This window comes from Vanellus vanellus (genome assembly GCF_965231255.1).
Source record: "Vanellus vanellus genome assembly, chromosome: 2".
In the NCBI taxonomy this organism is placed as follows: Eukaryota; Metazoa; Chordata; class Aves; order Charadriiformes; family Charadriidae; genus Vanellus; species Vanellus vanellus.
In genome coordinates this window covers 26,904,907-26,929,044 of record NC_138906.1, presented here as the reverse complement: position 1 = coordinate 26,929,044, position 24,138 = coordinate 26,904,907, and the positions used below count along the sequence as shown (strand labels likewise).

Sequence of the window (24,138 nt, the reverse complement as noted above, 5' to 3'; positions counted from 1 at the left end):
CAGGAATGCCATTGTTTTTTTGGCATTAATTAACGTTGACTATTTGTTACAAAGTATAACCATAGAAGTGCTGTAATTATTCTGCTTCAAAAATAGGCCCCAGAGAATGTGAAAACTCTTTAAACTTTCATTCCAGCATGTTTAAAAAACACCCTTTAAAATGAAAGTAATTTGATAGTTGAGGGTTCTGTATAATCTTGTAGCATCTGAAGGAAGCCTCATCCTGCTCCTCTTCTGCTCAGAGACGTTTCTGCTGTTCAGTGAGAGGCAGTGAGCCTTTTCGTCAAACTAGCTCGACTGATTCATTACACGTTGCCTGTCTAAAAGTCGTCGCCTTTGTTTACACTTGCGGTTGTCTCTTATGCAAACAGTCCTACAGGAAATTATCAGGACGAGTATCCCAACACCTGCCATCTAAAATAGGGACATTCCATTCTGCTCAGCAAAAAGAGAAAAATTAGTTACAAATAGATAGAAACTCTGGGTGAAGGATGCAGGTTGCTGTGTAGGTGCATGAGATACTCCACAGAGGAGTAGGAGAAATGTTAAGAGATTCCAAAGGATTGTTGTGTTTTACCAAATGTTAGCACAGAAATTGAGCAGGAAGAGGAAAATAGGCAGGTTAAAAAAAAAAAAAAAAAAAAAAAAAAGAATCCATAAAAAGCCTGTGCTTTAGTATAAATTCGGGATCTGTTGTAGTTGATGAGGATCTGTACTGTGTTGCTTTTATTTGGTGATATGAGCGAGTATATTTGTGGGCTTCCACAGACTTACTTTCTCTGGTATTAGGAACTCCTATCACCATGACCAAGGGCAATCTGATTAAAGTTTTTTCTTTCTTCACATACTAGTCAGTGGAGAAAAAATGTGAGCTTCATGTAATGATCAGCTGTTCGTATGGGTGTGTTACCTCTGGGTGCATGTGTTCTCCGAAGACATTATTCTTGGTGTTTTCCTTCAGGTTGCATTACGCTGTGTCCCCCTTTAAAAATACAAAATCTAGCATCTATACCTTTACCAGGGTTGCGGGTTAACCTAGCCCAACAGTCAAACTCCCACCCAGCTGTTCACTCACTTCCCCACCTCAGCAGGATGGCTACAGAAAATAAAGAAGAACAAGGAACAAGAAGGCTTATGGTCTGAGATAAGACAGGGAGATTGCTTACCAATTATCATCATGGGCAAAATAGACTCACCTTGGGGAAAAATGAATTGCCAATTGAGATAGATATTTAATTGCTAATTCAGGTAGTGGGGGAAAAAAGGGTAACGTTCAAAGAACAGCTCCCCCTTCCTTTTTCCAGGCTCCACATCACTCCTGGCTCTCCCCACCTCAAGCAGCACAGGGGCACAGGGTGTGAGGGGTTGTGGTCAGTCCATAGCATCTCCTCTCTGCTGCTCCTTCCTCCTCACACTTTCTGGCTGCTCCAGTGTAGGTCCTTTCCACAGGCTGCAGTTTCCTCTGGAATATCCATCTGCTCCAATGCAGGTCCTTCACAGGCTGCAGTGTGTAAATCCGCTCCACCACAGAGTACCTCCTCTTTTTCCTCTTTTTCCTCTTTTTCCTCCTTCTCCTTTCACCTTGGTGTTCCCTGTGCTGTGTCTCACTCCTTTGGTTCCCTCCTCCTCCCTCTTTCCCTCCAGCCTTTTCTGCTCTTTCTTACACACATTTTCATGGAGGCACCACCATCTTTGGCTGACGGGCCCAGATGTGCCCTGCAGTGGGTTGGTTGGAGCTGGAACCAGCTGGAACCATCTGGAACGAGCTGTTTCCGGCACAGGGCAGCCCCTGGTCTCCCCTGCCAGAGGCCCCTGTGGCCCCGGCTGCCAGCACCTGGGCACCAACACCCAAAACACCTCCCTATTTTCTGTTTTCTTTGAGTAGATACTTGAATTATTTGGTAGACAGCCGTGCCATCCTCTTTTGGATTAGGCAGGCAGAGTACTCCAGAGAAGCTGGCTGGTCTCAAACGACAAGTATTTTAGCTGAAAGTCAAGATGGTGGGTGACACTTAAAGGGTCAGAGTGGTAGTTTGAAAACCAATGGCTTGGAAGGGATTTATGGATCAGAAGCTTGAGGAGGGTTAAAAGGGGTCAGTGAAGCGTAGAGTCAAGAGGGGATAGGACAAGGGGGAGACAAAAGTCTGTAGGAAATCAAGGTTTTCTACTCCTGCTGCCCCTGAGTTGGGAAGTCTGAGCCGTGAAGCCCACCCTTGGCAGAGGCAACAAACAGCAACTGCTCAGCCTAACCCAAACCTGTCCCCATCCTCGCTGACACCAGAATATGCAGGACATATTTCTGTGTGTTATTGAGACTCATCACATAATATGGTATTGCTTGAAAAGTACGTCGTAATTTGGTCCTGACATTCAGCGCTGATAACTTCAGTAAATATCAGACTGAGCAATACCATCACCGAATACCATATATGGTGGAACATGCAAAAGATGCACCATTTCCATAACAAATTTTGCTCCTGTTTCCATTATGAGGCTTTTACAAAATTAAAGCTACATATTTGCCTCTAAGGAAACTGTATTTGTTCATTGCAAAATAGCTCAGTTTTCAACTGAGTTACAGATAAATATTTTAGATCTGTGCATAGACCATGTTGAAAATGTAGCCTGAAAAGGGAAAACATTGTAAAGCAGCCATGATTATCTGAAAGTTATCCCAGTGGAATATATATCTTCAACTCAGGCAACAACCATCGTACATTTTGTGATATTAGAAGCATGGCAGAAATCTGTAATCTGAAACAACAAGTGCTATTCTGTGTCTATGTTTGTAAACATACAATATCCAGAGAACATCTGATAGACGTCAGTAGAGGCTTGATCATGACTCAATAGAGTTTGTTCCTCAAATCTGCTAAGGCATGAATCTTCTTGTTTGTCAACTAGAATTGATCATTTTGCATTTAACTTTAGAAATACAATTTTAACTGTAATTCCAAAGTATGGCATGCCTAGCTACCACAGAAAATTTCTCAGGGAAAAACAGACATGGAACAAACTAATCCTTGAGGCACGTGAAGACTGTCTTGCAGTTATTTCTAGATCTTGGTAACTGAGATAATATTGGGTAATCATCACTAATAAAAATGAATGAATTTCTGTCAGATGAGTGGAATTATTCTGGTTTAGTTAGCTGGTGATCTGGCTCGTGCATGTTTATGGCCTTTATCCAATTTGCTAGTACAGGTTATTATCTTCTGATATTAGTTACAGCATCAAAGAAAACACACAGCCCAGACTGAGTGAAGTTTCTTGCAAGTGGCTGACTAAGAGTATTAAGTCATTTTCCAAACGTGAGGCCTAATGACTTTTGACTAGGATTATGTACAGCACAAAATTAATCATTCATCATGGATAAAAAAGTAACTCAAAAGCTCTCTCTCTTGTTTGCTTTGATATTGAAAATCTATTTGTGCCAACAAATATCAAATTCTGAGCTGCACAATTTGGTATTCTGTATCTAAAGTGCATAATAATAAGCCTATGTCACGTGATTTTGGTTTCTGCTCTTTTTTCTAACTGGCTGAGAATTTAAAAACAGGACAATAATGAATCACAAATAGCAAATGGTCTTTTTACATCAAAGTGCCCTTCTTTAGACACATGAATCTTTGGGCTATTCTTCCAAGACAATTTTGAACTGAAATCTCTTCATATCTGTAATAGTAGGAAATAAGGGATAGCAAAAGAACATAACCAACAGTCCAAAATAAATACTAGAGAATAGCCTGAATGGACTAACTCTGAGTTTCCTGGAAGAGGAAGTATAGCACTTTTTCCCCCAGTTTTCTTCTTCTTTCTAATACCTTTTAAATTTACACTTTCCTGGTACACTTTTCTGGGGCATATCTCATTTTTTGTGTGTGAAGAGAACTTCAGTAAATTATATTCATCTTTTGAGTCCATGGGGGGAAGAAAAGATATGCCAGTTTCCATTTTCAAATATTTTCTTCTTTTACCTGTGCCTGGAAGGAGACTCTGAATTATAAACCGAAGACATTGCTTGCAACTTGCAAGTAGCAGAGCAGAAATGCATTTGCTGATCTTGAAGAAGAAAGTTGAAAGAAAACCAGCATCAGTTGTAAGGAAAAAATATTCTTGATATGTTTGGTAACTGCAGGAATGAGTTTACATACTTGACAAATGAGTAGAATACAGAAATGTCACCAAAAAGGGACTCTCCAGGGTCTACTGACTAATCCTTAAGTTCTTTAAATTATTTTCTTATTTTGTCTTATATTATGTCTACCGGGAATAAAAAAAAAAAATTAGACCCAAATTCAGTGAAACCATTAAGTACATACTTAAGATAACCACACGCTTAAATGTTCTTGGCATGTTCTTTACATCTGCAAGACTGTTGGAATTTGATTTAAGTTATAATAGCACAGAGTGAGCAGATATGACATGTATTAGTTCTACTGATGACTGAAACCTGCAGAGCTGTAGTCCTAGCTCTTCCACATATTTCTGAACTGCAAAGGGAAATTACATAAATACCAGAGGATTCAATATACTTTGTATATTTGTTTTAAAGGTGAACACCCTATTATACTAGTGATCAGAATTATCAGATCTCAATTTTTCCTGGGGAAGCGAAGGCATCAGCTAACAGGGAATGAGGTTCTCACCTTACCACCATCCTTCAAATGTGATAATAATTAAATGCTGTCACAGCATCTGTAGTTCCATGGTAATACCTCCATCATCAGAGTCTTCAAATAAAAACCAATTACTTTAGGAGCAGCCCACTGTTACTACTGTTTGGCAGTTATAGGCTATATATAGAAATGGCCATATTTTGTCAGAGGTCAGATTAGAGCTTCCAGCCTTAGTATCTATACATTTTATAATACTTTCTGTAGACATGATCAGGGAACATTACATGAAAATAATAATTTTGTATTAAATTATATAGCGATGTCTATAAAGTGTATCTTAAAAAAGCATCCAGCTAAAGCAATATTATCAGTTGAATGTTTTCAGATATCATTCCTTATAATAGCATGCCTTGAATATTTACTTGAAACATGCCCAAGTCCATAGAGAGGAACAAAAGCAACCAGCTTCAATTTATCCTTCTTCCCTTTTCTCATGTTTCTCTCCAAGATCATTTTGGTCCTAATAACAGGATTGGTGGACACCCTGCTGCATAGCTTATGGAAAGGGCATATGCCACCAGCAAACACAGAGCTGGAGTTTCATGAACTCAAGTCAAGTGCATACAGAAAAGAATTTTTTTCTTTATCCCTTTTGTTTCTTACTTGTTGCAGCATCTTTTGGTAACTGCCTGTTTTGCAAATGTAATTTTCAAGTTGACAGTATCCTTCTAATTTGGAATTCAGGGGATTTCTAGTATTTAGTTTTGAGTCCGTTGGTTCATTCCTTTCACATTACTAAGATTAATGTGAAAACATGAGTACAGATTAAATAGTTTCTTCAGCTGTGGAAAAGTCATAGAAGATTGCATCACTATAACAAAACAGAAAGCAAAATGAGAACTGTTACTTATGTTTATTACATTGATTTAGCGCTAAACTTTGATCTAAAGGTAGTTTCTGTCTTATTGAGTAGATTCTATACAATAGGTTTTACCAAGTAAATTTTTCCCTCTATAACTTTAAATCCTGGCAAATTTGTCATTTATACAGCTTTTCTGATTGAAACAGATCCTTGTGCCAGTTGAAGTGAAGGATAAAATTTCACTTCACTGGGACAGGACAAAGCATAAACTTGTGAGTTGCAAAGTGGTGTGTGGTTTAAAGTTAAGAGCAAAAAGCTACTACGTGTTTTTCTTACTTGGACAACATTCTTTTGAAGTTGTCCTGGGATTTACAGATATGATTTCGCTATTTAAGTATGTTGACCAGTCTTTATACTTCTATCAATCATCCTCAAATAATTCAACCAGAAACAATACATTAACTTGATAAGGACACCTGTTCAAGTCAGCTGGTTCTAGCAGCATCCTGTCTATTTTATATTAATAGTTGTTTTTATCTTCTGCGCACGTATTTAAGTCAGTATTTATTAAATTATTTTTGCAGATTATGACAGGGAGTTTACTTTTTGCCAACTTGTCTTGATAATTGCAGATTGATTTCATCCTTATATTTAGGATATGATGCTTCAGCTGTTTCGGGGACTGGATTTTCTGCATTCGCATCGTGTGGTGCATCGGGACCTGAAACCCCAAAATATCCTTGTAACCAGCAGTGGGCAGATAAAGTTAGCTGACTTTGGCCTTGCACGAATCTACAGTTTTCAGATGGCTCTCACCTCAGTGGTAAGTTTCTTGAGGCTTTTATTTTTCTTTTAATCCAACAGTGTGCTTTAATGTTCTTGGGTTTTTATCGCATATTATAACACTGCTTCTAAAACCATCTCTGCAATTGAAGTTACTTGTGTCTGCAAAAACAATAGCTTTCCAGCCAGGATTGAAGTTGGTGTGGTTACTTTGTACAAGTAATCAATTACTGGTTACTGGTTCTAAACTAAATCGTGACTGGTTACTGAAGGATAGGTTCATGCTAGTTTTCTGAAACTCTGTCAGTCTAGCTTCTGTTGTGATACTGACTTCCTTTGCACATTGAGCCAGATAGGTAGGGTGAAAGTTTCTGAAGTACCTATTTTAAGATAAAACTCTTGATGATCCCCAGGTATCCTTCCTGACAAAACACACAGATGCTTGTGAAAATGCCACACTGTCATGCCTCTGATTTTCCATCTCTGTGAATATGAGTTCGATACTTGCTCCCATATGTTACCGAGTAATTCCAAATAGGGCTGTGCTGGAGGCAGCTCAAGTGGACCTGGCAGCCAAAATCACAGCTATTTCCCAAGCCAGCTGTTAAAGAGCACCTCCAGTATCTCTAGGCCCCCTGCCACTGTTGCCCCTCTCCCAGCAGCTCTCCTGGTTGTCCTTGGCTCAGACATGAGCTCACTCCCAGAAGGTCTGGCCCTCTCCTGCATTAATGCTGGTAGAGAAGCCCTGCCAGCTCCTCGCTTTTTGACCCCATTTCCACTCTTACTGGCCCTGCCCCCAGAATCAGCTGCTGTTAGCTCGGCACTGCATCTCTGAAGTATATTGAAGAGTAACCGTGCTGCATGCATGTTGGATGTCATTTGATTTTGTTGCCTGCTCATGAATTTTTCTGCTTCCATTTTCTATTCTGAGTACCCCAACTGCCATGGCAGTATCACTGATGCTAAAGACAGGAAAGGGAGAACTGCTGAGAAAGGAAACTGAAAGGAGTCCCCTTTGCATTTTGCATTGTATTGTAGAAATTAGCCTGGATCGCGTTGAAAAAAAGCAATCCGTTGTTATTGTTAGCTGCTGGAAGAGTCTTCCCATCGTTGTGTGATGTAACTATGACATCCTGGGTTCCAGCTTCGGTGTGAATGAAGGCAGGAAGCAACAGAAAATGATATCATCGTCTTGCTAAACATAGTATCCTCATCACATAAAGCATATATAAAGTTGTGTTTTGGGGCTGGTTCTTTTCATTGCCTGTAGAATGTAGCCTAATCCAAAGCTGAAAGAATCTCTCTGCTGAGGTCAATGAGGATTGATCATGTTGTAACTCAAAACAGAGCTTTGAAGAAAAGGAGAGAAAGGTTGTTCCTGAATTGCTGTAATTTTTCATTTCCCAGTTGTCACTCAGTAACAGCTTCAATGAGTATTTCTGTTGACCCATAAAATTATTTAAGCTAAATTTGCAGAGTGTTGCAAGGCTTCCAGCAGGGTATTTTTTAACAGTTCTGCATAAAATGAGGAAAAAATATCTACAGAACTGAGCAGGAGTTTGTCCATTATCATGTAGTCTGCATAGGAAGGAAAGTCAAAAGACCCAGAAATAGAGTGCATCTACTGAGGCAAAAACATAACATTGCCAGAATTGCTATCCGAAGGATGTATATGTGCTCAAGTATCTAATACTTGCGTGCTAGAAATTGGGTTTCGAAAACCATTAGCTAGTACTCGTAGTGCTGCTGTGAACAAGAGTTGTTCAGACTAGGTGATTGTCCACATGCAAGTTTGTACTGTGTTCACACATGCACTCAATTGTCATTGCAGCTATGCTAAAGAGTATAAAAATAATTGAATTATTCAGTGACCAATGACAAATAAAGTATATGGGCATAGGTATGAGTAATGGCTTTCACACCTAGAACTTAGAGTATCTTTTTTATTATTATTAAAAAAAAAACAGCTACGACCATGCCTTTTTTAAGTTAAAAATTTATTGGTTCAAAACCAGTTAGTGTTTAACACCTTCAAAATCAACTTTTGTCTGGGTATGTAGAAACCTATAGGGGAGTGTTGCTTACAATGTGATAATGTGGTATGATTTTAAATGTCAGTCTTCATTGTTCCTATAGACTGAGTGCTGGTTAGAAACTTTTACTAAATGTGTAATAGCTGACACAGGCCATCAGTTTTCCTTTTCTGAATGTAGCTTTTACCTTTGGCTAGCTGCTTTGGTGTGTGAATTCTTGGTTTTTTTCCCTCCATTAAAACTCAGTACATGAAACAAATCTTTTTTAAAAAAAAAACCAAACTTCTGTTTTTTAAACATGAAGATATTCTTGACTTTACTGTTTCCAAAATAGTCTAAATTGCAGTTCTTTGCCAGGCAGTGAGTAAACTTCCATTGATTTCAGCATGAGCAGCTTTGTTTTGAAGTGTTTGCAGAAAAAAATGATGTATTATAAAGGGCAGCATATATCTACACATATATGAATTAATAAAAGTCCTAGCTTGCAAAGACTTGCTTCAGAGTTATATTGAAAAGTGATAGTGCAGACAGCCCAGTGATAAAAGGCACATTGCATGCGCTATCGTTGTGATCAATACAAGGGCTCTGCAGCATTTCCTTCAGAAGAGAGGCTCACTGCAAGATAAACTACAAGAATCATCTTTTGAAGTATCAGATCATTCCCAAGATGCATCCTCATTCATTGCTCACAAAGAAGCTCTTCAAATGGGACAAAAAGAGCTTGCCATGAAAGTAATCCAGTAAAAACTGATCCAACCCAAGTACTCTGGGTGCTGCAAATGGTAACTTCAAAGCAGTCTTTTTGGTAGCCAGTTATTTCCACAATGCTAAAGAATCCTTCTGGCAGATCAGTCGTCCAGGCATACTGCTGTCATTTAAAGAAACCTCTTGATATTTCTGTCAATGAATGAATGAAAGGTGCAAACTAATGTTACACAGGCTTGCAGGGGGCAGGGTGGAGGATCACTACTCCCAGCTGTGGTCAGGCTCGTGAACTGATACAGGTCTGAAATAACAGCACTAGAAAGAACGAGGTCGGGCGGGGGTGTCTCAGGTGGTGGGTAATGGGGCATGGTTTTGGTTTCGTACACCGTTAAACTCTTTTTCAAGTGTTGGTCTTGGCCCTTGGGGAAATGTTGAATAGGCTCTGTGATAACAGAGAAGCTCCGTAGGACAGAGGAGGTGGATTGATGTGACCGTGTAATTTTAGAGTTTGATAGCAAAAGCTAGTGAACTGTCACTTTTTTTCTTGGTGCACAAAAATGAGCGCACAGTTCTAGTTTTCTCTTAGCAAAGGAGCAAGTGGCTGTTTGGAAAATCTGTAGTTATATTATGAAAAAGAAATAAACCATTTATCTATTTGTTCTGACTTTGAACTGCCTTAAAGAAAGGAAATGAAGCTGAATCATGGCACATGAGAATGCTAAGTGAGATAAGCGCTCACAGTTGAGATCACAGCATCTAGGTGGAGCTGAGGCTGTCTAGGTTTTAAAACCTGACCTGCATCAGGATCTGAGTGAAACTGGTAAAATGTTAGTGTTTGTAATGCACTTAGAATACTTTCTTTGAAAATACGTGCGCTTTACCTCAGATGGCAGTACTACTGATGGTTTTTTTTTCCCATGAAATGCAATCAAAATTGGTTTATGTCTTCCTTTAAAAAAAAAAAACTACTAGTTTTCAGATTTACTGAACATCAGAAGGGAAAACACATCACTTTATCACTTTCTCTGCTGATGCTCTAAGTTTTTGAATACTAGACTCAGCTAAATTGAAAAGAAGACACAAAAAATCCTGCAGTTACTGTCAGTGAATAATTTTAGATTATGCTAGCATTTTATTCGAGTGTTTCTTCAGGATAAAAACTTTCCATCCATTTCTGGCAATCACTTCAGCACAAATGGTTTACATGTCACATCATGCAGGAACTTGGATTTCATTTTGTTGGTATGGTAGCAAGGGAGCATAAAATAATTTTCACTAACTGGGCTTACTTTGTAAAAATAAATATATAAATTAGTTACAGAAACAAAAACAACAACAAAAACAGATAGGAAAACCCTCTTCCAAAGAGGAATGAGTGCTTTCCTGTTTTCTGCCTAGTATTGCATTGTAATTCTCTAATAGATGCCACCCATTAATAACGTGAATGTAAACTCTCAGCTGAGCTAATATGATAGTTGAGAGCACAGTCAAAGAACTTCCTTTTGCTTTGCTTTGTTTTCGGGGTTTTTTTCCCTTTTATTTATGGCCACCTCTTCCTGATACTATGCTTCCCAAATTCCACATATTTATTTGTATGAAATGCACCCTGCAGAGTCCATTCCTATGTTGGGTATGTTCCAGCCGACCTGGAGTCTGTTGCAGGTCTGCTTTAACCTGAGATGCATTGGGTATTCCTAAATGGGCCTGATTCACCAACCTCTTTAAAGCTCGCAGTTAACATCCAACATAGGAGTAGACCGATGGAAATTAATCAAGCACCTGCCTCTGGTGATTCAAAGTCAAAACCTGGCTGGGTTAAAGAGCGCCCTAATGGAATCAGTGCAGTGACACTATATTTTATCTCATACGTAACTTGATGAGAGCATAAATCTTCCTCCCTCTGACAGGTGGAAGTGACATTGTTTTGGTATGCACTGAGCCTTCACTGTTGTGAGGAAGCACATCACCTCAGATCTGAGTCCTGATCTCCAGTTCTTTCTTCATGGTGCATTTCTCCAGTCCACCCAAATGTCCCTGAAAAGGAAAATGAGTCACAGACAGACATGCAGAGGATCAAAATATGTGTTGCTGAGCTTGTCAGTGTTGCTGTTGAAAGGTTGTGGCTATTTAGGAATGCAGTATGATTAAATTGGTAGGCTTATTTAAGGAAAATCTGTCTTCCCTACTAACATAGAGTTCTGCATATAAAGTCCATGTATGTGGCTTTGTGAAGAAACGAGTTAATTTGTCTGATTTTTTAACATCTAGATAGCTGAAGGAATCTTTATTGAATCCTCCCAAACATCCTATAGGAAAGTTATTTCCTTCACATAAAATGAGTAATCTATCTCCAGAGCCATCTTAAGAACAAAAATCATTACTGGCACATTGACAATAAAGTCTGCAACTGACTAAAAACATTAATATATATATATTTACATTGACTTCATTCAGATCATGCGTTCACTAAGAGGGCTCAGATTTGTATGAAAATAACAATGAGAAAACAGATTACTCAATGGCAGAATATTATCAAAGGGCAATACAGAATACACATGGTCAAAGTTAGGAAATTAGAATAGAAGTTTCTTTTATTCATCTTCATTATAATCATATAAGATCATTTTCAAAACTGACCGTTAATTTTTGTTGCCCATTGTAAGAAACTTTAAAGTTTTTAAGACTTGTCTGGAAGAGCAGTACTAGCTGCTCTTGTAACGAGACAGAGGATTTATGGCAAGGTTGTTATTTTTAGAACCACATCCTAGAGATAATATTCTAAGGGAGCATAAGTTGATGTAACATTTCTACTGCTGCTGAAAGGCTGGTCCTGCTTTTGACCACACTCTCCCATCACTTCCCTTGCATCGGCATTGGTGGTCACAGCCTTGCAGTCCGACTGGAAATGAGCCCCATAAAAAGCAGCTATTCATTTTCAGCTGGATTAGCGGATGCGATTCACTGTGTGGCCACATGAGTGAAAGCACTAACACACAGGAGAGGGTGAGCAGAAAGAAGGGATCATCCACTCCATAGACACCACAGTCTTAGATTTGTTGGAGTCAGTTATGAAACCACATCTGAAGTCTTCAGCTGAGGACTCGAATAACTAAACTAACTCAAAGGCGGAAATGTTTTTCAAAACCTCGCAACTCATGCTGACTTACGCTGTTCTGAAAATGTTAGATGAACCAGTTACTGGTTCCTTTAAGGCTCTCACTGTACCCGACTTTAACAAAACTTCTGTGGGTATCTGTATCGATGTTTGAAGTATTTCTTACCCCCTCAGTGCCAAGGCCTGGGTTCAGGCCTCTGTGCTGTTCCTCCGCAGCTGATGCCACAACTCACCCTCACGACCTGTGAGGAATGCAGGGAATGCAACCCTCTGCTCCGATTCAGGCCCAGGTTTATCATGAACCATAAAAAGCCTATCTTTTAATCTTTCAAAGAAAGTAAATTATTTCACAGTAAACAAGCAAATTGGCTCCACATGAGAATATTTTCTCTGCCAGAAAACTCCTTTTCGGAGCTGGAAACATTATAATACATATCATGTGATGACAGAGTTTGTCCACACTGACCTGAGCGTGTTTTGCAGCCCTGCAGCTGCACCAGTGCAACCTCGCCGAATAAATTTACCTTGTGCTTGTGGAAAAAGGGAAGAAAAAGTAAAGCTTCAAGTACAGTTCATATCAGAACAAAAGAAGTTTCTGCTGGACTGGACCAAAGGTTGACTGTGCACACTATCAAAGGATAATGTCCAACAGAGGATGCTTAGGAAGGAGAGTAAGAACCAGCTTTCAGCAATCAGAAATTTAGCAATTTCCAGTGCTGGAGATTGTATCTGGATCATTGTCTATAATAATTACTGAAGTACCCATCCTCGATAAATTAATATACTTGCTTTTTGAACCATTCATACTTTGGGCTGAAGTTAATTTCTGCACTGTAAAAAAATCTCTTTATTTTGTTTTAAATCTGACGCCTGATAATTTTACTTAGGTTCCTCTTCATTCTGTTTTTGTGAGGCGTTCCCTTTTCACCTCTGGGTGAAATTTGGTATTATTTTGCAGCAGTACCCTTCCATTGGTGCAAGAAAAATTTACTCAGTGCAAATAGGCCTTCACATGTCGATGTGAAGATAAAATGAAAATCTCTTTTTTTGTTTCCCTTTTCTTTTCTTTTCTTTTCTTTTCTTTTCTTTTCTTTTCTTTTCTTTTCTTTTCTTTTCTTTTCTTTTCTTTTCTTTCCTTTCCTTTCCTTTCCTTTCCTTTCCTTTCCTTTCCTTTCCTTTTCTTTTCTTTTCTTTTCTTTTCTTTTCTTCTCTTTTCTTTTCTTTTCTTTTCTTTTCTTTTCTTTTCTTTTCTTTTCTTTTCTTTTCTTTTCTTTTCTTTTCTTTTCTTTTCTTTTCTTTTCTTTTCTTTTCTTTTCTTTTCTTTTCTTTTCTTTTCTTTTCTTTTCTTTTCTTCTCTTTTCTTTTCTTCTCTTCTCTTTTCTTTTCTTCTCTTCTCTTTTCTTCTCTTCTCTTTTCTTTTCTTCTCTTCTCTCTTCTCTTCTCTTCTCTTCTCTTCTCTTCTCTTCTCTTCTCTTCTCTTCTCTTCTCTTCTCTTCTCTTCTCTTCTCTCTTTCTCTTAAGAAGATACAGTAGATATTGTTAGTAATGGTACAGTACTGACTTACAGTTTTCATACAAATATCTGGTGAATGGACCTTAGGATGTAGAAGAACTGAATTGATATGGAACAGGCTGTGTTTAATCTGTTAAATAAATGGGGGGAGGGAGGGGGGAAGGTTGTAAAAAGGGGAAAGAAAGACAGAAAATTACTACTGTGTATTTTCTCTATACTATAAAAGAGCATCCTGCTATTGTGTCACCATACTTCTATCTTCTGTTTTCAGATATAAAAAAAATGTGGTGCATTTCCCCCACCCAGTGATTTACATCTTCTTTGTACTATTTTTCTGTTGATTTAAGCGGGTCTGTTTTTACATCTACTCCCAGAGATAATTGAGTGGGTTGGATTGTAAAAACAATTTGATTGTTTGACAAGGTCTCTCCCTGTGTATTTACAAAACTGTTCCCACATAATTTCAAACCATCCTGAAACACTAAAATATGGCCTCAGGTTATGGTCTTATCAGAGCACACAGAGTAAGCAGGCATGGGCCTGTTTGGTACTTGAATGTGAGACAGCCAAAGGAAGAGGAGCAGAGAAAATAGCATACTCTCCTGGGAGCTCGTGCTGTTCCAGAGTGAAGGCAGGTGTCTGTACACTGCTGACGGAAATGCTCTGAGGGCTTAATATATAACAAAAATGAGTCGCTGACATGTTTTTGCAGTGGCAGGGAAGTATCCATAAATTTTCTCTGCGTGCTGCCAAAGTCCTGCTGTAGAAGGTATTTCTAACTGAAAATTCCCTTGTACAGGTACACCCGAGAAAATTTCTCTTAGCCTAACAATATTTAGTACATGTTCAGCGTTGCTGGTGTGGAATTCTAGAGCTCAAAAGCAGAAGAGACATCCAGTCCTTTTGTGAATCAGGCAGGATTGTTCTTTGTTATGTCATTTCTAATGTTTTGCCCAAGTTAACTTTAAACGTGCCAAGAAATAGGGATTCCATCGCTTCCCATGGGAGCCTGTTCCAAAACCTCTATATAATCACTCTCAGAAAGTTTCCTTGATGTCCAGCCTTCAGTTTCCCATTCTTAATTTAACTCCATTATATTCTTTGTTATTGTATGCTGAATGGTAGCAGATGGCCAAGGCCTTGTAGTCAGCTCCCTGCATTAGAGAAATCAGTTACGAATTGCTGTATACATTCGTCCCTGCAAAACATGAAAAGATAATTCATTTGATAAACAGTGGAAGTATAATAACCCTAGATAATCCAGATTTCAGTAAGTTATAGGGCACCAATGAATTAAACTAGATTTCTCTAGACTTCCCATCTTCTAGAATTAAGTGGATAAATCCAGAGGAAAATATGATATGCTAAAAGAATCATTGAGCTACAAGGTGAATTCCTCAGTTTTGGGGATCTTACAAATAGCTTGATAACAAGCTACAGAGATCACAGGCAGGCTGTGAGTCACCATTTAGATGCATGAAAAAAACGGAAATTTAGACTGTTACATGTCAGATATTTTAGTAGAAATAAGAAAATACTTATGTCACAACACAAATTAGTTGACCAGACTTCATCTAGAGTGCTGTGAGCTGTTCAGTTTCTCTATGGTTGAGAGATGATTTTGGGCAGGAACAGACATGGGGAAGGACAGATTTCTGTCTAATGATCAAGGAAGGGGGGACACTATTTTCTGCGAAGCAAGAAGAATCTGACTTAATTTAACAAAATGAATCATGAGAATAGATACAAATGATATCTAAAAACATCAGGAAGGAGCCACAGAGAGAACACAAGTTAAAAAAACAATGGTGGCATGATAACTAGTTAGTTTTAACTGGGCTTAAATAACTTTAGATGGGAAGTTAGAAAACAAGTAGTGAGATTCCAAAGCAGTCTACAGTAGGACCAGTGCAGGTAAGAAATATAACTGATTTTGAGAGAGGGCTTGATGAATATCTGTGATGCAGTTGGCAAATCTTGATGACTGAGGCAGTCCATTCCAGTTCTATATCTCTGTATTTGCTCCTTCAAGATTTCTGGTGCATTGTGTGGTCAACTTTATCAGAGATGCACTTCACGAGCTCCACCCTGAATGGAAACAACTTTCAGGAGGTCAGATGGATTGGCATAAATGTCAGAGCAAAATAATTTTCCAAAGAAGTAAATGGTGAGCTACTTGGCTTTATTAAGATGAGGTGGAGCAAATAGTAGAGATGGTCTCATAAACCAAAGGAGGCTACGGTTAAAATAAAGGCCAGCATGACAGCGCGAAAAATTAAAATGAGATATAAAACAGAGAGACACTGCACTAAAGAAGCAAAAAGTCACCCTGGACGTTTCCCAAATAGGGGTGAAAGATGATCTGAAGGCAAAAATGGAATCTTTGTTGGGACAGCAAGTTGAAAAAGTCCAGATGGAGTGGGAAGTCTGGTTGCAATGTTCCCCATCTGGAAATAGAATGAACCTGGCAAGTCACATCAGTGAACGACAACCAACCTGACTGCTGTAAACCTGATCAGAAGGCTTCTCGCAAAACAGGGGATGCCAGAAGAGCTTGGATAAACTTGGAACTGGCAAACAGAAATAATCTGCAACGAGGACTTGAGCTGAAAAATCAGCACATGAAAGTAAGCAGAAACATAGGCTACTGTAGAAGTAAAGTGAACACCTGGATGTAAAAATGAACCTGTCAGGAGACTGTCTTTTTTCTAACTTAGTGTGCATCCTGCAGACTTACATTTTCCCAGCTCAAATAATAGAAATGCCTACTGAAAATCCCAGGGAAGCTGGCTTCAGCATTGTACTCTATGTGAATGGTGAGGAAAAGGGGCAGAAAGGAGCACTTCTGGTAGCCTTTCTAGGTATCCCAGCTCTAATGGTGCTTCAGAATTTATACTCAGCCTCAGCTGTTCAGATCTGCTATAAGGCCACGATATACATGTCAAGAACAGCCATCAGTCTGAGTGGATACTGCTAAGAGCTAGAGAGTGGAAGAAGAGAGGGACACCTGAGGATACTTGCATTCTTACGCAGATACCACAGACACATGACAGGACACATTAGCAGTGATTGGGTTTTGCAAGGTAAAGCAGAGAAGCCAAAGGCACTCTGGGAATCTGTAAGGTTTGCCAGGGAAATTGTGTATTTTCTTGTTGAAAGATGGTACAGCTACCATGGAAGCTGCTTGTCTGAAACTCTAGGAGAACAGTTCTACGTTTAAAAGAAAATGGAAAAGTAGATTCTGACCTGATAAATTGCATTCGTAGTTAACTAGAATAAGTTTGGTTTATAAAACAAGAAAAATTGACATCAGGGCCAAGATTAAGAAATAATTCAGTTAAATATGTGTCATGAAAGATAACTGCAGAATGGTTTTCAAAAATACAAAACCAGCCAGGATATATTAGTATATGCCAAAACCTCCCAATACAGTTCAGGAAATTCCTCCAGACTGAAAGTCAGACCTTAGAGTACCAGCAGTGGCTTGAGTTTTTGTTTAGGTCAGACAGATGAGTAGCAGTAGTAAAAAAAATAAAAGGAATGGCTGCATACTATTTGAAGACTCGGTGCATTTTTACTTTTAAAGTTCAGATCGATTTGAAACAGGATCAGAGTTTTGATCATTTGCTGAGCCTGAGTGACAAAGAGCAGATGATAAAAAGAAAAAAACCAAAACCAGCTAGCATTACAAAACATGAGCAATGAATCTAGTAAGCACAGATACAGAAGAAAACTGATGCAAAAAAAAGGAGGGAAAGCAACCACCTGCAAGTTCATGCTGATTGTGTTCTGAGGTCATGTTGTAGATTTCAGAGACGAATAACAAGAGTAGGAACTTTCTGCTTAGGAAGTAGGAGATATTTTTTTGATTTAACAAAGATATAACTTGTACCATGTGGGCCCCATGCAAGATTGTAACCATGGAAACCTCCCATGTAAACAGCTAGTTCATTGTTGACCAGCAGGAAAGAAGAAATAAGTTTTGAAGAAAATATGGAGAGACAGAGATGTGCCTTCAGCTAGTTCTTTGGCTTTACTCTTAGCTATGATTCAGAAGATGACAGCACCATATTTTGTATGGCTATTAACATCCAAAATTAATACCTTTAACTTAAAAGAATTATTGTTTATTTCAATGAATAAATAGTACCCTTAATGCTGTAGTACTTTTTTTTTTTTTTCACCTTGACTGTTAGCAGTAGATAATGTCACATGGGTCCAAAGGATGGGGAGAAGTACACTAACTATCCAAAAAACTTTGGAGGCAATTCAGAGCAAGAGGTCTTTGGCTGGGACAAGTTGACTAGCTAGTGTAAAAGGCAGTCCACAGTATTTCTTTCTCCTATTCTGCACAGATTCATCTGCTGTACTTAAGGTAAATGACATGGTTTTGGAAGAAACATTTTTACCAGCCTTATTGCTTGCACAAATGATCTGAAAATATATATATTCTGTTCCGCAGAACAGGAGAAAGAATGCCTAGTGGATGGTGAGTTGCTTCCAAAAGAGGTCTTTTACCTTGCAGACACAATCTATGAATGGAAGAGTTTCCACTAAAGACAAGAAACTTGCAACTGTACAGAACTGTCAACTCCATGGTCGCCCACCTGTATGGAGCATTGTGTTCCTATTACAAAAAGTTTATGCATTGCCCAACATTGCAAAATGATTTTAGGTGAAAAGCTGCATAAGTGAAGAAAAGAGCAAGACTTTAATTTTCAGTGTTGGAAATGGTTCTTAGAAGTTCTTCTCCCTTCGCTTATCCCCTTTCAAAACCTTTTTTGATTCATACGGGGCACGAATTCTAGAGCTTACAGTTCCATGGCATTATTGATGCAAACTTAGATACTGATTTCAGTAGTATGGAAAGAATTTATGCCACTCAGCAAAACCCAAGCATTTAGAAGTGCTTAAAGCTCTACAGTATCTTCACTGTCATTTGTATGAGAGAAGGTTTGAGTATAGGACAGATTCAGTGCCTTGGTGAGGTTCTGATTGCAAGCGCAGCCCTAAGTGGAACCATAAGGAATATGTTGGCAAAGAAACATGCATCCTCAAAAGATTTTTATTTTCTCCTTTCATGTAGTTTACAGAAGGACAAACATTTATGACTTGTCCACTAGGACAGCCAGAATGATCTCCTGTGCAGTTAAAAGCTTCCCAGATGAGAGCATCGCAATATGTGAATTGAAAAGTTGTTTGGCAGATATCATCTTTGGATAACACAATGATGGTAGCAGATGGCAGTAGTCTGGAAGTTAAAGATGAGATACAGAATCAACAAGGAAACAAGGAGTGGGGAGAAGCAGCAGGTGATAACTACAGGTATCAGTGAAAAAAGGATTCAGCTGTGCTTGTTAAACTGTTGCACGTTTTGGGAGTGGGAAACCCCTGCTTAAACCAAAGGAAGAATTTTACTCAGTGGAGGGCACGAAGAAAACGAGTGCAGGATATGCCATGGTTGTATGGCAAAGAAGTTTCTTCCTAAGAGAAAGATAGATTCAGCTTGCTACAGTATCACTGAGAGTAGCAGTGAAGGACATTTGCTATTGATGTGTTTGGACCTCAGCGTGGAGAAGCCCATCAGTCAATATTAGCTGCTAGCAGTATGCCATTTTCTGAGATGGCTGAGAGTACGCAAAGCAAGGAACCAAGAGGCTTGACAGTAGCAGACATTGTAATGAATTAATTCTTCACTAGGTGTGGGCTCCCAGGCAAAATGCACACAAACATGAGGGAAAAATACTGTCAGGAATCTGCAATTTTGAAACTTTTCAGCCAAAGCTGGAATTTAGCTGCTTACCTTTGTAGAACAGCACAAAAGGGACTGGAATCAGCATATAGTATTCATTTGAATAGCATACAGAAGTCATTCAAAGCTATAGTGTGCCTCAGCATTCATTATGCCTGGGTATGAGCTAATGATCTACATTTACACTGTGCACACTGCATGCATCTGCAGGGACCATGAGTCTCCTGACAGGAATCAGATCTGGACCCCTTGGTTGGTGCAGAAACTGTCCTAATTTGGAACAGCTCACATCTTTCTGAGAAAAAATTGGTGATAATCTGTCATAAATTAAAAATGCTCAATGGCTTATAATATGTGCAAAAGCTTTTAAAAAGGGGGATTTGATACTGTCCCAGAGGGATAGGAGAAATTAGTGGTTAAAAATCAATACTGAAGAAATTAAGAGAGTACTACTGTACAATGCTGACCTGAATAAATGGAGTGGTAAATCAGAAGCCAATAGATAGATCTCATAGTAAATGCAGCATTGTCCAGCCATTCCCCACTGAGCACCTATCAAATATTTATACATGTTGCCAAAAGAAAGTTGAAAAAAATGTAGTAGGTAATACATTCCCAGTTAGGATTAAATTATCAAGGTGTGTCCCTGTGTCCCAGACAACCTATTTTTGTTAAGAGCAAAAACCATTTCTTGGGGATATCTGAGAAATAGTTGAAAGGAAACTGGACAAAGGAGGAAAAACTATAAGGGGACTTCAAAAGCTGTATGAATATCTGCTGACATAGAAATACTCTAAGTGGGACTTATCTGACCAAGTGTAGACATCTAACTCTAAGCTAGTCTACTGAGTAAGTAGCCTAGTAGTAATCAAAGAAGATCTCCTAATCAGTGTAATCAGTAAAGTGAAGAGTGAGTTGTCTCAACTTATAGAAGACAGTTGGGCCAGCTGTATCAGTCTCTAAAAGTACTTACTTCTTTCCACTGACTGTCAAGGGTGACAAGTTCAGATGTGAACATGTACATGGTATTCAGATCTGAAGTCAGTTGAGATGAATCCAGCCCAAGTCAATCCTGATAACACTGCCATTTGGGCTCTTGGTAAGTCATAAAGAACATCACTATCAAGGATTCCATCAAGATATGAGCAGAGCTGAGAGAGGTCCCAGTGAAATGAAGACTGACTGAAGCATAAAAGCAGCGGTATGTTTTGGATAAATCTGTAAAAGCAATTAAGCACTTTTCTGGAATATATAGCTGAAATAATAACATCCACCACCCAAAATATGCAAGGCCAGTTAGGAGTCTAAGCTATGTGGGTGAGCAGGTTTGACTGAAATCTGAATGGAAATGCAGAAGAGCCAGTGGTGTTTAAGAAGAAATCTTTGAGAGTGAGAGAAGCAATGGGAAGCAGTGCACAAATACATACGCACACACAGGTCACACATAGATATCAGTAGGAACATATATAGCGAAATGTTGAGAAAGCTGAGAGCTTCTGGGTAGAGTATTTAGAATAAGTCCCAGAGGAAAAGTATATCCTCCTGTTTGATTTGTTCAGGGAAACAAGATTTTCTACGCTTTTTTAATGAAGCAAAACAAAGAAATACATGACTTCCATCATCACTTCATGTCTTCTTGTCCCACCTCACCTATCCTATAAAAGATTGATATATGAGTCCGCTATTTTGGTTGCATTTTCAGGCAGAAGATGCTATAAACTAATACAGCCTGAGGATTTTGTGTCTTTGAAAAACATGGAATGTTTTTCTTCCATGTATAGATTGTTATATACATAGCAGAAAGATTTTGGCTGTAAGAAAATGCAAGGCCTAAGTCTGTGGGAATCTCACTACCCCTAAAACCAAGGTGTGAGCTTGAAAATTAAAGCTATCAGGAGCTGCCAATGTATAATATCTTTGCGAGTACTGTAAATCAGTTGAGACTTTCTAGAATAGTATGAATGTCTCATAATACCACTTATGGCAATAGTTTTCAGAGAATAATTAAGTAATATTTTTTAATCCACTTGGAATATCAATAATATTGAGATAGATGCAAACTAAGTGCTGGTTTGTACTAACACTGCTTCTACTGACTGGGTCCATGGAAAAGGCAAACTAGCTATTTAGTTCACTCTGGCATAAAGCCTGGCACTTCTGAGGTGAGGGTGAACAAAAATTTTAGCTCTTTTACAGGGTTCGCTACAAAGTATGGAAAACAAGTCGTTTTTTCACAAAATGTCTAGACCATTCATGGAAACCCAGTTGTTTCTGGGTTTTTTTGAAGTGCTTTCTGTTGAACAGTGTCACAGAGTTCTTCAAGTGCAAGAAAGGAGCACGGCATGGATTTCATGTTAGAGCACATACAGTCATATTGAAGGTTTTGAAATTCCAGTGAAAATAAAACAGACAGGAGAACCTATGAATATTTTTTAATCTGGGAGGGTAGTTCTTCAGGTGTTCTGTTGGAATCAAAGTATAATCAAACACACCTTTCCTGACTGTTCTGTATTTTCAAACACCTTCAATGTGAGCACTTGAGTGAATTTTTTCTACTATCCACTAAGAGTAGCATATATTTCTTACGTTCATTAGACACAGTGCAATTTTGGCTACCTTGCAAATATATTATTGGTCACTTCAAAGAATATGCTTTCATCACTGATACTGTAATTTCAATGACAGCGCATCTCAGGAAAAGATTTAGCTGATGCTTTTTAACCCTGCTTTATTTGGATATACATTTTTTCATGTCATTCTTTCATGTCCTGCTTCATGTTGCATTTGCAAGGACAGAACCAATCAAGTTATTCTTAAAATGCAGAAGATGCTTGCTGGAAAATTTGAAAATCTTGGTGTGCAGTTTAGTATGCTGGGTTGATCTAGGTGCCATGTTATATCAAGAAAAAACATATCTCAAAACATGCTCAGTATAACATCTAAACAAAGAGGATCAAAGGTAGATATGTATCTTCTTAATGTGACAGTATTGTCCTTAATTTTGTTTACTTATTTATATTCTGGCTCCATAAAATGAATGCCAGCTTGGAAAAGTAGCTTAAAAATTGGAAGGGCTTTACTGGTTTACATTTTCTTATGGCTATTGCAGTAGGTCATAATAGCCGCAAACTTCAGCTGGTATAAATCAGCATGGCTTCATCGAACTAAGCTAATTTGTAAGGCAAACAAGAGGGTCTGTCTTTAAATCAACAGTGAATATTTTGCATTTGGTTTATTTTTATTCTATATTTAAATTTTGCACTTAATTGTCTTTTTGTTTCTCTTTCACTGTCTGATGCTGCTCAGACACTATTGCTTTGAAATGAATGGGACTATTTAAGTTAATAAAGACGCAGCTGGCGCTGTGTAGATTCAGTGCTACTAAGCTATGGATAGATTTAAGTGATTTGTGACACTAAAGACATCCTGCACCTTATGTAATTTAAACACCAGAAGAATTAAATAAGGAGGGGCCTGTGCACGGTATCAGTTCTTGTGGGAAAATATGCTTCAGTGACTTACTGGCACTGGTTTTGGAATGTGGCATTTAAAAGTACCTTTTTACAGTGGGAAAGAATTTGGTCAAGGATAAACAGTCTGACCTTGTTAAATGGACCAAAGTCTGTGCATAACCTAGTTCCAGAAAACTAGTTTTCACCAGCCTGTGAAAAAAAAATCAGTTTGTGAAAAAATAAAAATAAAAATCACTTTATAAAAAATGCAACTAGATTTTCTAGAGAAAAAATATGTATATGGAACAGAGTGAAAAAAATTGTTATTCAACTGTGGATTTCATTATGTGGGAAGATGGCTATGAGCTTTAAACATGGTTCGAACCATAATTTCAGAGGACATTAAAAGGAAACAGAGTCATACACTGTAACCGGATGAATTCAAGTCATATATGGGATAAGTGAATAATTTTCAATGGAAATCAAGGTCATCTGTATTACCGTCAATAGCTGAAAATGTAAAAACCATGAGTTTGTAGCAAAACTGAATTTATAGTATGAGCTAAGTTTTAAGCACAAAGCTTGATATGTCCAGACATAATCACTTGACTAGCAAGGATCCTTTGATACAAACAAAGAAGAAAAAACCTGGAGCAAGAAAATGACTGCGTTTTGATTTTAGCTTCAACTTTTGCTATTATTGCACGCTATTATTGAATCTCCATGGTATGAAATCCTAGCTTCAATGCAGTCAATGGAAAACATCCCTTTAACTTCACTGTGGCCAGGATCTCATTCCAGGTTTTCATATTCTATTTGAAAAATACAGACACTTTCTCTGAACAAATATTTAAGCTGCTTTGGAGGAGCGGGCTATACAGAGAACAGCAATGACCTTCAGAAATGGTATTGATATAAGTGCCTATCCAGTTCACAGGCTTTGGCCACAGAATTCTCACAGGTACTTTGTAGACTACAACCTGGTGTTTGTTTTTTTTTCCCCTAGTGTTAACATAACAGTGTCAAAATAACATATTAAAATTCACAAGGCCTTGCAGGTGATCCATTTGTTAATGCGAGAATGAATGAAAAATCTTACAGCAGTTTAAGAATATGATGTAACATTGAAAGACATTGTTGGATAATACTTTTGAGTGCATCATTTAAAACAGCAGCCAGTTGAGATACAGTAATGCACCAATCATTGCTGCATAAAAATGAAAATGTATCCATAACTGCAGTTATCAGCAAAACTACTGAAATAGTAATATTTCCATGTTGCAAAATTGAATTTGAAGTAGGCA

General features: G+C 38.3%; 1 protein-coding gene across 1 annotated transcript in view; it reads left to right on the top strand.

Annotated features, from left to right (window-relative positions):
* CDK6 (cyclin dependent kinase 6) overlaps positions 1-24,138 on the top strand; it is a gene marked incomplete at its 3' end in the record, with an annotated part of 126,806 nt that overhangs the window by 51,302 nt on the left and 51,366 nt on the right. Inside the window, exon 4 of the mRNA XM_082479828.1 lies at positions 6,137-6,304. Coding sequence (XP_082335954.1) covers positions 6,137-6,304 — 168 coding nt within the window. The remainder of the gene's footprint in view (positions 1-6,136; positions 6,305-24,138) is intronic.